Raw genomic sequence first — 13,124 nt, 5'->3', positions numbered from 1 at the left:
GCTGTACTATAAAGGTCATGTGGATAACTATCCCAGAGTTCTTGTTGAAGAAGTACCTGGCTCTTTTTGCCAGATTGTTCTGTGGGAAAGACATATTACTAACCTGCTCTCAATAGCAGGCCTGCACATTACTTAGCTTCTTTGTTTTTACTTGCCCTTCAAATGCTACTTATTTCTTGTGACAACGGAAATCCTCTCTTCTCTTCTTGCTGCTTTCCTGCTTTAGCCAAAGAGGCTCAGACACTAATGAAGAGCAACAGGAAATAATCAAAGAAACATCTGGCAAAGACACTAATGAAGAGCAACAGGAAGTAATCAAAGAAACATCTGCCAGGGAGAAAGTGGCATTCTTTCAACACAGACAGCAAAAAACAACAGACAAAGAAGTTTTGTGATTTACTGCTGATAGGGACGGCTTAAATGACACTTGCCTTTCCCAATGATCTGATCTGTGTACAAAATGAGCTCCTTTTCTGGAATGAGGACATCTTTCACTTCTTCCAACAATTCTGGCCGAAAATTGTTTATAGAGTATGAAGGCACTCGCATGAAAGGCATAGCAGAACCATCACTGCTGCCTGTGTAGGAGGTGCTTCCAAATCTCACTCCAGAAGAGCCTCTGTTTGGGGTCTCTGCCACAGAAATGCCAATAAGAGAAGGTGGAGAGGGTATTAAACAGAATGTTTATTTATATTGGCCGCCAGAAGGCAGTACACGACCAGTTTCGTTCTATTTGAAATTCATCAGATGTACAGAGTCATTGATCTTACTAAGGGGCTCAAACCCTGTTGGGAATCCAGACCTTAGTACATATCCGACAAGTTGACTGAAATGGTATAGATTTGTCTGAAATGGTATAGGGTTTCCTGCCTGAGCAGGGGGTTGGACTAGATGACCTCCAAGGTCCCTTCCAACTTTATTATTATTAAGTTCCAAATTGTTATACCATGTAAAAAAAAATAGAGAAATCCCCCCCATATGCACACACACATATCTCTGAGAGTAAGACATAATATAGCACTTGTTCCTCTCTGTAGAGGAGTTTAAAAGTGGGTATGCCATTCTTAAATAGAATAAGATGGTGAGCAAAGTTCATGTCCATCTTACATTTGTTCCCTTTTCTGAATCTTTGGCAAGATAATATCTTCACATTGTAATGAACTATTGCAGGTTCCTCCCATCGAAGCAATGGGAAGAATGAGGGCAGTGTTTTAGTACCAGAAGGGCATTAGCTTATGTAGTTCTTGAGCAATGTATTTTTGCTTATAGAAATATTTAGAAGGAATTATTCTAACTAGGAAAATGTCAGTCCTGGGGAAACAAAATAAATTTTTAAAAAAACCATCCCAACCGAACACATTTGGGCATCAGCATATCGGACTGATGGCTAGCAAGTTGATCTGTCTCATTGGCTCTAAAATACCAGTTCCAAGTCCTGTTATGAATTCTTACCAGAAGAAGCCACATATCCAGTGTTAGAAGGAAGAAGAGGAATTCCGATTGTGTCCCTGTTGAAGCTAGAAAGCCTTTCTAAATTCTCAGTTCCTGCAAGAAGAAAACAAAATGTCTATCCAGCAACATTCATCTCGTCACTATTCTAGAGTTGGTCCATTATCCACTCTTCCCTTTTTCACTTTGTGAAAGTCCAGTGATTAAGCCATATTTTATACATGCCCATTCTCTGATGAAGTGTCAAAACTAAATGCAAGGTAGTGTTGCTATTATTACTGTGAAGAATTTACAGGGAATAAATGAACATCTGGACCGACTGTACTTTTCTGGCCAGAAAGTATCATAAGAAACTTGCAGTTACCTCCCTTCTTCTTCCGTTGAATATATTTCAAAGATAGAAACACCGAACCGGAAAGGAACAGAATGCCTATGACAGCTCCGAATACAATAGCGAGAGGAGACATCATGGGGATTACAACCACATATCCTAAGTCTATGCAGTTTCCATTCACACAGATCTACAAGAAAGAAAAGGCATGTGATTATCGGCACGGAACAATGGCAGAATCTGGGACAGGGAGAGCAGAAGGAATGAAGGACATGGGAAATGGAGAGCTGACATTTCCATCTTTGCATAAGAGTTTTTAAATGTAGGCAGAAGCCCTACGTCACTGCTGGTGTAAACGATGAGGTTGGTGCTCATCTAGGTGATGGAATTTCCTGGCAAAGAATGGGACATTAACATAGGGGGGAAAGGATATATAAGCATATATATGGGAAGTAGGAAAAACAAGTGGAGTCAAAGAGTAAATTTGAGGGGATAAACTAGTGGTAAGGATTTTGGGAATGGAGAAAAATAATCATTCTCTTTCAGTCCAACTCACCTTGTAGGGTTGTTCTTGTGTGGAAAGTAGGAGGAAGGAAGGAGTATAAGGTATGTTTGCCTCTTTGAGGTATGTATAAAAATAATAAAGGCGGGATAAAAATAAGTGAAAATGGTATCTTATGGGATGACAAAGTGAAAGTAAATGTGGATTTTAAGAATAATTGAGAAACCTAATATTAAAAACATAGAATAAATATAAACCCACATTGTTTTTAAAGATAACCTTACTAAAATCCACAAAGGAAGCTTTTTATAGAAGAGAAAAAGCAGATAAAAATGATGGCAAACATATGAGGATTTATTAATGGAGATAAAGAACAAACTAAGATGAAGATAGATTATATAATTATAGAATTAACTGAAGTTGCAGAAATGGCAAAGCAGTTTGATCAGAGAAAAAATAATAAAGACTGTTGTGCCGGCGCCTGTTGTGCAAGTGGGGCTGCGAGCGCCGGTGCTTGCCACTCGCGCAAGTAGGACTGTGAGTGCCAGCACCTGCCACTTGCACAAAAAGGGCTGTGAGCGCCGGTGCTTGCTGCTCGTGCCCCGGCCTATTGTAACTTGGCTGCATGAGTGGTGGGCCGGGGCACGAGCAGCAAGCACTGGCACTCACAGCCCTATTTGTGTAAGTGGCAGGTGCCGGCGCTCACAATCCCGCTTGCGCGGGTGGCAAGCACCAGCGCTCGCAGCCCTACTTGCATGCTCACAAATGAAGCTGTGTGCATGTGTGTGCATGGGCCTGCACCTCACACAAAACCATCGCATCCCCTCCCTGCACCAGGGCACCAACCCAGAAAGCTTGGTGAATGCTGAGAGACAGAGAGAAAGAGAGAGAGAGAGAGAGAGAGAGAGGGAGGGAGGGAGGGAGGGAGGGAGGGAGGGAGGAAGGAAGGAAGGAAGGAAGGAAGGAAGGAAGGAAGGAAGGAAGGAAGGAAGGAAGGAAGGAAAGAAAGATGATTGACCATTCTCAGGAAATCGTGCCTTGTCCTGCTTTCCTATCACAGTGAAGGTGCCACTGTGCTTTGTAACATCTCCCATTCTTACCAGGTCATCTAATGGGTGAATTTGTAATTCCCCCAATAATTGGGGGGGGTGTGTAAAGAAATAACAAGGGAGGGGTGCAGTGAGTCTGGAGTGTTTTTCTGTAGTATCCCACTGCCCACCTGAAATGGTGATCTATTTAGGATTAACTCACCAGCAAGGGGAAGACAGTTGCAGAGTGACATAACTACAACAATTAAAATGTAAAGGTAAGAAAAATGGTGGTCTGGGGGAAATGTCCCACATCAAAAGAAAATGCACGCTTGTGGCAATTATCTGAGAGGAGGAAACACCATGCTAGCAAAGATTAATCCAATGAAAGTTAAATTGGGTTGCCAGCTGGGCGATCTGGGAGGTGGTTTAATGAGGCAGTGAATGCATGAGCACTGTTGCTATTTTTCAATGTGTGCAGAAAGCCAGAGTGCTGGAACTGATTGTGTAACCAAAGGCTTTAGTACTCTTTGGAGATTTTCAGGATATTGTCTCCTGACTTGCATCTGTCTACATTCACACTGCTTGGGAATGTTAAGGATACAAAGTAAATTGAACATGGGGAAGGACTATAGGGATCCTTAGTGAATCCAAGTTGGAAAACTTTTTGTGTGACAAGTGCATCTAAGCATCAATGCCAAAGGAAGTCAGGAACTTTCCCCACTATTCTGCCACCAAAATGAGCATTTGGTGTATACATAATAAAGCCTTCTTTAAAAATTTACCTTAATGGTCAAAATTAATCTTACCCTGAGCGCACAAGCTATTAAAAAGTAGAACCAGTGAAGGAACCAACACTCTGAATTCCTGTGGGGTCCTTGGTGCTCTCTGAGTTTAGTGATTTCATTAGACACTTCATTACCAAACTAGGTAATATCATCAGTGCTAGAAGGAATTCTTCTCCAGAGAAAGAGAGGACTTATGATCACCCAGAAGACTCCTAACAAATGCTCCTCATGATGGGACTATAAGCTAGCGGTCTCCAGCAGGTTTTAGAACTCTGAAAATCGGTTGCAGCCCTTTGTAAGGGCACTGGGCTCACCCATTTCCCCTCTTAATCATTTTTATTGGAATTGGCTTTTACATTGGTTTTTGGATACTAAGAACTTTCAGAAGGACAAATGTTTTTACACTGGGTGATTTTTTTCCCTTCAACTCGCAGTGAAAGAAGATTTTTTAAAAACGTAAAGAAAAATAAATTATTTGGAAATAAGCACCAAAAATGTGATTAGAATGACGATTTTGGAACATTTTAAACAAAGAATATTTCTTGTTGTTTGTTCAAAGTCCTATTAAAATATATGAAGATCTGAGTTTAAGTGTAAGAAATCTCTTCCTGAGAAATGCTCTGGATGAAAGAAAAACACAATAAGAGGAGACTGGTTACTAGAGATAATGAGAAAGAATTAGATTATACAAGGGCAATTCGGAAATAAACCTCCGTTTGGTTATCAATGACAGACACTCGCAGATACAGAATTTTTATTATGCACATTAGAAAACTACAACATTACCTTAGTTTTCAACGTAATCGCCATTCAAATTGAGGCACTTATCATAACGTCTTACAAGGTTTGAAATTCCTTAGTAGTAGTTGCTCGGCGCCAAGATTAAGATTAAGATTTATTATATTTATACCCCGCCCTTCTCCCGGAGGACTCAGGGTGGCTTACAGCCAGTTTAAAAACAGTTTGATACAAATACAATACAAAATTTAAGAGAATAATTAAAAATAAATATTTAAATAGGCCGTTTCTACTAAAATTTAGTTAAAACCAATTTAAAATACCCCTAGGCCAGTCCTGCCCGCTGAAACAACCAAGTCTTGAGGGCGCGGCGGAAGGAGGGGAGATCCGGAATCACCCNACAGCCGTCAACTGGTCTTCCAGTGTCAGCCGTGGATCCAGGAGGACCCCCAAATTGCGTACCCTCTCCGAGGGAGCCAGAGTTTCGCCCCCTATAGTCAGCGATGGAGTCAGCTGACCATACCTGGGAGCCGGCAACCACAGCCACTCAGTCTTGGAAGGGTTGAGCCTGAGTCTGTTTCTCCCCATCCAGACCCGTATGGCCTCCAGACACCGGGCCATCACGTCAAGGGCATCATTAGGGTGGCCTGGGGTGGAAATGTACAGCTGAGTATCATCAGCGTACTGATGGAAATCCACCCCAAAGCCACGGATGATCTCCCCCAGCGGCTTCACATAAATATTGAACAGTAAGGGGGAGAGGACCGACCCTTGTGGCACCCAAGTTAGGGGCCTTGGGGCCGACCTCTGCCCCCCTGCCAATACAGACTGCGTGCGATCGGTGAGGAAGGAGGAGAACCGCCAAATCTGGGCTATGGGGGGTGATCAAAAACATCCCAACGGAACTTCTTCAAAAGTTCTTGGGTGCGTCTAGCGGTGTGCGGGTGAGCATTATTGTGAACGAACACCACACCGGAAGTCACCATGCCCCAACGCTGGTTATGGATAGCTCGTCTGAGTTTTTGTAACGTTTCACAGTAGACTTCTGAATTGATGGTTGAACCACACTCCATGAACTTCACTAGCTGTACTTCTTTGGCATCTTCACATTGGCAGGATTTTCTATGGCACCACTTCCGGCCGAGCAACTACTACTAAGGAATTTCAAATCTTGTAAGACGTTATGACAAGTGCCTCAATTTGAATGGTGATTATGTCAAAAAGTAATGTAATGTTGTAGTTTTCTAATGTATATAATAAAAATTCTGTATCTGCAAGTGTCTGTCATTGATAACCAAACAGAGGTTTATTTCCGAATTACCCTCATAATTAAAGGAGAATTCCTGCTAATACAGAACAGAGAAAAATATTTTAGCTCTGGAAGAATTTAAGGATATTTGGTCTGATACAATAAAATCGGCTTAAAAGAAGAGACCTATTTGACATTTGGGATTTTCTTCTTTTTCTTGCACCCAATTTTTTTTTGTTTTCATTGTTAGTGTTGAATGTTTGTTTTTCTGTTCTGTATTTTATTTTTGTTGATTAAAAGAAGAAGAAGAATTTTTTAAAAATTACAAAGTATCATGTAAAGAACCAGAAAGAATTATGAAATCGACTTACTTGTTTAAAGTTAAAATATATGTATTGTTATTTCTGGTAGCTTTTAATGGATTTTTGCTGATTAAGATCAAAAAATAAAGTTTATATTTGCCATTAGATAAAAGATGAAACATGGGATGAAGACAGTTTTGATTCAAATATTACAGAAGGTCTTAAGCAATTGAAAATGTTTATACTTGTCTTGAGGAATGGGGAAGTTGGTTCTTTCTCTCTATATATTTTCTTTTTTTATATATCTTTCCCCTTTTCTCCTCCCTGCCTTCTTTCTCTCTTTGCACTTTCTCTTTGGTTTTTTGTTTGTTTACATTATCCTTTGTTTGTATTAGTTTTTTAAATTTCAATAAAAACTATTATACAAAAAAAGAAATAGATGCAAGCAGGCTGCAAAGAAATTGTGTGGAAATACTAACAGGCATGTGGATAATTTCTAGCGTGCTTGATTGCCCATGAGTTTTGTAGCTACTGGATAAGTAGGATGAAAAGGATGAGGTTCAAAGGGAGGAATTAAGTCATAACATTAGATCTGACTGCAAAGAATTTTTTCCTATACCTGTACTGGCAAACGATCCCCAGGGATGTTGGGTATTTGGCAGGTCACCTGATCCTTCAGTATAGTGAGGTAGCAATCTGTACCAGCTACTGACATAGAAATGTTCATGCAGTCTGCCAGAGCATCCAGTCCCTTATGCTGTGAGAGAAATGTAAATACTTGATTATAGCCAAGGATCAATCCTACTTATCAGCATTGTCTATTGGATTTATATCTCAGTTCCACCCAGTGTCCCAAATAATCCTGCGCTGAATTCCACATACAAATTTCTTAATCCCCAAAAACCCAATTGATGTTGTATATTCTCAAAGTACCTTAACTCCCCACCTCCATTTGCTTGTTTTGTGAGTGAGGCATTTTCTCACAATTATTTCCCATTAATATCTAGCCCTTGGAAGACTATAAACTATAGTTCTTTCACAATTTCTGTGAATTGTCTTTAATTGGTTACTCTCAACAATGTACATTAGGGCTGTACGACCCTCAAAAATGAACCAAAATAAGTGCTTCCGATCTCAGAGCCCCTCTCTGTATTCTTTAAAACAGCCCAAGCTTTTTCAGACTCTCTCATTAAACTTTAATGGCATGTTTAAAATAGCACCACCATTTTTCAGGCTTACATACAAATGTCTGAAAAATCAGGGATGCTCTGTTCATCCAAGCCTGGAGTATCTCTTCCAAGTAATTTTTGAAAGATGCTGAGTTCTAATATACACTGTGAACTGACTTGAATTTGAGTCAATATATACTAATGGGAAAGCATACAAATGTAAACAATGAAATACTAGAGAGGATTATCGGATCTGAAGAAGCACGCATGAGCAGAAACTTTAATATTCCCGCAGAAGAACATTTAAGTGACTTAACCAGCATAGTCCAAGTTACTGATGTTACACTATTCATGCAAGTATACCATTCAAGTGGACAAAGGTACATATATATCAAACCAGTTTAACAGATTTTGAATTAGCTCTCATTCTCCCAAGGCTGCAGAGCCTTCCTTGCTAAATTTTTGGGATAGGGAAGCCTCATACTTACAGTGATTTCAATCTTGTCCTCTCCTTGTTGGAGTTCATAAATGTGATTTTCAAAGAGATCAATGACCGGCTTAGGGTAGTAGCGGATACGAAATGTCTTCTGCCCCAGAACTCCATCCATCAAGACCCTCAGGTTCCCATCAATATGTCCCACTTTATTTCCAGATGGATAATCAGGACTTTGACACACCAATATATCTGTGGACAGTGGCCTTCCACATACCTGAAATGACAGAAATCAGAGCACTTTCATCTGGCTTCATTTTATCAACCTAATCTACGCCAATATACCAGCTTATGCAGGAGTTCAATTGTCTGAACAAACATATACAAAATGAAAATGACCATAAAAGGAATTGCTATAGGAAGGCGTTCAAGAATTTGAGAATATATCTGAATGTGAAAAATGGCAGCACATACATCCTCTAGATCACGGGTGTCAAACTCGCTGTGTCACATGACGTGTCGCGGAGTATTGTGACTTTTTTTGCATTGCCGGAGCTGGGGTGGGCGTGGCCTCCGTATGATGCAACCGGCCTATGGGCCGGCAGTTTGACACCCCTGCTCTAGATTAAAGGAAAATTGTGTAACATAGAATTTCACACCCTGCACAATTTGGCAAATTCTTGGATGTGTGGTTCTTTTCAAATCTGTGATCTGGATTTTGTCTCTCATATAATGGCTGAAAATAATTTCAACCTTCTTAGAGATGTCTACGGAGATTCTCAGTCATCCAAGTCATGGTTGTCTGAAAGGTGCTTTTTCACGAGGCAACTGTACTTTCTTTTTTCTCTTTGAAGACGTTTCACTTCTCATCCAAAACAGAGAACTGAACAGAGAACTGAACAGAGCTGAAGAAGCTTCTTGGATGAGAAGCGAAACGTCTTCAAAGAGAAAAAAGAAAGTACAGTTGCCTCGTGGAAAAGCACATTTGGGACTTCTTAGAGATGATTTTCTTCATCTATGAAATTCTCTTCTGAATTTAAATATGAATCACAGAATCATAGAATGGAAGGATTGGAGGTGCGTACATATTGCACATATAACTGTAGAATTACAGAATTAGAAAGAGGCATTGTCCATCAAAATTTTTGAAACAGCCAAGTAATAGCTGGATTTCTATAGCACAAAACTATTCTATTTCCATGTCCAATTCAGTTCTTTTCTCTTATACCAAAAGATTCATAATATAACATAAAGAATGTTTCAACAATATCCAATGAGTTGTTATCTGCTGAACAGATTAGTCACAGTTTCCACCATTTTAATGCTACAAAATGAGGTCAATCGTTTTGTAACGAGCAGAAGAAAAGCAAATTCACATGAAGTAAAAAGAATTTTAGAAGTAGCTACAAAAATGAAAATAAAGATGAAATCAAACTAAACAAGGATAAGGGGAAAAGTAATAAAAAAGAGACAAAAATAATTGTACTAAAAATTGAAGTTAAAGATAAAACCAAAGATCATCTATACATGGAATGTCAGCTACAGCAAAATAACCTTCCAAGTCCTTAAAAATTATTAAGGATCGCCTTAATCTTGTACCTTGACACATATACAAGCATGGACTCAAAGCTAGAGGAAAACATTTTCTTGAACAACTTGCTCTTTTCCTAATCAGTTCCTAAGTGAAATTGTTTGTATCTCTGCATATTGTGAACTCTACATGATTCAGAGCAAGTGAGCAGAACAACTGTGCAAGCTTTGCATCTTCCATCAGCTGGATAGCAAGTCTCTGCAAGTGGAATCACTTCTCTAGCTGCTGGCTTGTTTTGAGACAGTTAGGATTCTTCATTGTGCAGGGTGTCTAATGTGCACCCAAAGAAAACAATGGCAAGGGAGATGAGATGGAGGAAAGCTTGCTTTCATCATCACTCTTTCATACCATTCTAATCTCAAACTGGATTAGAATGGCCAACTAGGTCTCTAGCCATGATGGAGGGGAATTCTGTGAATTGGCCCACATTTACAGTTGTTGGAGCTGAGAAAGACTTGTCAAGACTGATTTCCTCCCTATGTATATTATATTTTCTTAGGTTCAAGAGTACAAATTCTTTACCAATCAATCTCTGGAGCCTGGGCAAAGTTACTACTGAAAGCACCTACTAAGCCATTTTCTAGCTTTTCCACATGTAAGCGAATTCTTCCAGAAAATGTAATAATGGCTAAGATGAAGAAAGTCTTGAACGCTATGCAGAATGCTAGCTTCTCATAGTAGTTTTTATATGCAATGCAACCCAAAGCAGAACATTTATTCAGGCAATTGCCCTGAAATCCACAGGGAGCCTCTTTTGAGTAAATAGCTACAGTCTTCATGAATAAATATCTACAATTCTCTTTCTCTTTTTCTCTCTTTTGAAAATACTCACTTTAGCTTTGCTTTGTACTCCAGCAGACTCAAATTGCAGCCTCATGTTATACACTGAATCCAAATTGGCACCATAGATGTAGATATTGGAGCCCCTGCAAGGAATTGGAAGGATGTGACACAAGAGCAAAGATGTTCTATTCTAAGAGCCCTGGAGCAGCATGTCAGTGATATATTCAGATACTAACATTATCCATGAGAATCTTTAATCCTATATCTATCTCCTAACATTACAAACATTCAGGCCTGCACAGGGCAGTCAGACGCTCCCACCTTGCTAAAAATTGAATGCATTCCTAACGGAATTCACTGGAAATTACTTCAGTACACAGGATGGAGCTGCTGGGAAAACCCTTCTTAATTTCATTGAATGAGACAGCTGCAGTGAAATCTTATCAATTTTTATTATCTATAAATGTTTATAAGTCTTAAAGGTTCAGGACACGAGAAACTTAAATGAACAGAGTACTATATGATTCACAGAATAATGCAGAGACACAATATGCAGTTCACTAGAAAACAATTTAATATCCAAAGGAAGTAATTATAATAGTCCAGGTTATTTTTGTGGATATTTTAAAAAATAATCCATAATAAACATCTGGATTTATTTATTAAATTTTGTGATATGTGGGAGTTTGGCACATTCTGTAATACATATTTATTACATAAGTGGCCTTTTAACTCACATAAGTCTTCTCAATGTACGCTTTTAAATATAAATGTATACATTCCACTATGATTTTTTTTTGTATGCAAGTCCCCCAAATATACACTCTTTTTAAAAATATATTTTACATGGGAAGAGTAGAATAGCCCTTCAGAAATCTGGGTGCAGAAGAAAAAGGAGACTCACTCATAACTGCAGTTGGGAGAAATATCGTATATCTGGGGGTCTTCTCGATACCAGAAAGGCTGAGGAGAAAGAAATCGCTCTTCATCTATTATTAAAAACACAGATGCATTGATCAAGTTGCTTGAAGGTGGGGTGGTACAAATTATGGCCTCCTCTCTCTGGCTAGGGAGAAGGGGGAAAAAAGCATGACAGAACTCTCCTTATCAATAGATCTTTTAGCCCTTTTCTCTGCATTACCTTTTTCCAGCAAGCCACTTTCCTCATGTCCTAAGACTGCCAGTCCAGAATTCCCAGCAAAAGCAGCTAAAAGCATCCAGTTGGGAATGCTGAGAGTTACTATTCCAATATACATCTAGAACAGTGGTTCTCAACCTTTAATGCCGCGACCCCAACCGGTCGTAAGTCGAGGACTAAACCGGTCGTAAGTCGAGGACTACCCAACCGGTCGTAAGTCGAGGACTTTCCCTGCCCGGGAGCGCCGTGCATGCGTGGTTCCACCCCCTGCGCTGGCCGAGGCGTAGCTGGCAAGTGGCAGAGACGGAGCAGGCCGACCACCAGCTGGCCCAGCCCAAGGGAGGTAAGGCACCCACCGGAAAAGGGGGAAAAAATGGCGGACAAAAAAAATGGCGGACAAAAAAATGGCAGACAGCCTTGCTTGGCGACCCCCGTGAAATGGTCGATCGACCCCAAATGGGGTCCCGACCCACAGGTTGAGAACCACTGATCTAGAAGCACTGTTGTTAGGGAATATTGTTCTATATTGTCAACTTTATGAATGTACTAAACAACCCGTGATCCATTGGGTCATCATTTCAGAGATATTTCTTTATGTAAAAAGAAAAAAAGAAATTAAAATTAATTGAATAAGTTTAGCGGTATTTGCTATCTCATGAAGACTGAATGATTTGAGGGATATAGATAGATAGATAGATAGATAGATAGATAGATAGATAGATAGATAGATAGATAGATAGATAGATAGATAGATAGATAGATATCTGTGCCGTTGATAATATTTATATGTAAATGCACTTGGTTTTGTACCTTTGAGGGGCTACTGCCTATGTGTGTTTAGACAATTGTACCTAGGCAATTGTTTATGAAAGAATGGATACCAAGTGAATTGATGTATGCCTTCCCCCCAACCCCCAACAACTAGCCTATGTTCTTAGAATACAATGTGATGAAATCTGTATAAGATGTGTGTTGCCTGTCATCTGGGCTGCTGCTTTTGTTTCTTAAGAACTTGGTAGTCTTAGTTTAATAATGAAACCAGTACTTGGAACTCTCAGGGTTCCCCTCAGGATTCTTTACTTTCTAAATTGCGTTTATATTATCCCAAGAAAGGAAATTGCTAAAGTACATTGCTGCATTTTTTGAATAGCTGAACATAGACAGTATTCAAGATATTTTAAAATATCTTTAAAATTATCTAGCATTTAATGATAGAACAGTATACTCTTATCTGGATTTTTATATACAATTTATAATCTGATGACTGCTCCTACATTTCTCATTCTTTCCAAATAAGTCATAGTTTCTGGTACGGAAGAGTTTTTCCACTGCACCAGCCATATTGAAGTTAGATCCCTAGAAAAATCTTCTTTCCTACAAAACTAGGGAATTAAATATAGGCCATATTCCATTCAATACAGGGAAGGCAGAAGTTTGTTAATGGAAAAGTAGCTAATTTTCCCCTTCATAAGACTTAGCTTATGAATTCTGTGTGGTCAAAATTCAATTCATCATTTAAAAACTGAGTGTTACCAAGTCTTACATAGATATCATCATTATTATATTATTATTATTATTGCATCTGAGTTGGAGTTTCTATTTTTGTTTTGTTTTCTATATCTT

General features: G+C 39.3%; 1 protein-coding gene across 1 annotated transcript in view; it reads right to left on the bottom strand.

Moving 5' to 3' along the window:
• MST1R (macrophage stimulating 1 receptor) overlaps positions 1-13,124 on the bottom strand; it is a 55,465-nt gene that overhangs the window by 11,268 nt on the left and 31,073 nt on the right. Inside the window, exons 9-15 of the mRNA XM_015819422.1 lie at positions 11,268-11,429; positions 10,413-10,506; positions 8,045-8,266; positions 7,007-7,144; positions 1,814-1,970; positions 1,453-1,545; positions 432-632 (exon numbers count right to left, since the gene is read on the bottom strand). Of these exons, the coding sequence (XP_015674908.1) occupies positions 432-632; positions 1,453-1,545; positions 1,814-1,970; positions 7,007-7,144; positions 8,045-8,266; positions 10,413-10,506; positions 11,268-11,429 (1,067 nt within the window). The remainder of the gene's footprint in view (positions 1-431; positions 633-1,452; positions 1,546-1,813; positions 1,971-7,006; positions 7,145-8,044; positions 8,267-10,412; positions 10,507-11,267; positions 11,430-13,124) is intronic.

Source organism: Protobothrops mucrosquamatus, unplaced genomic scaffold, assembly GCF_001527695.2.
Source record: "Protobothrops mucrosquamatus isolate PMUCROS unplaced genomic scaffold, P.Mucros_1.0 scaffold918, whole genome shotgun sequence".
Classification (NCBI taxonomy): Eukaryota; Metazoa; Chordata; class Lepidosauria; order Squamata; family Viperidae; genus Protobothrops; species Protobothrops mucrosquamatus.
This window is presented reverse-complemented; position numbering and strand designations above follow the sequence as displayed.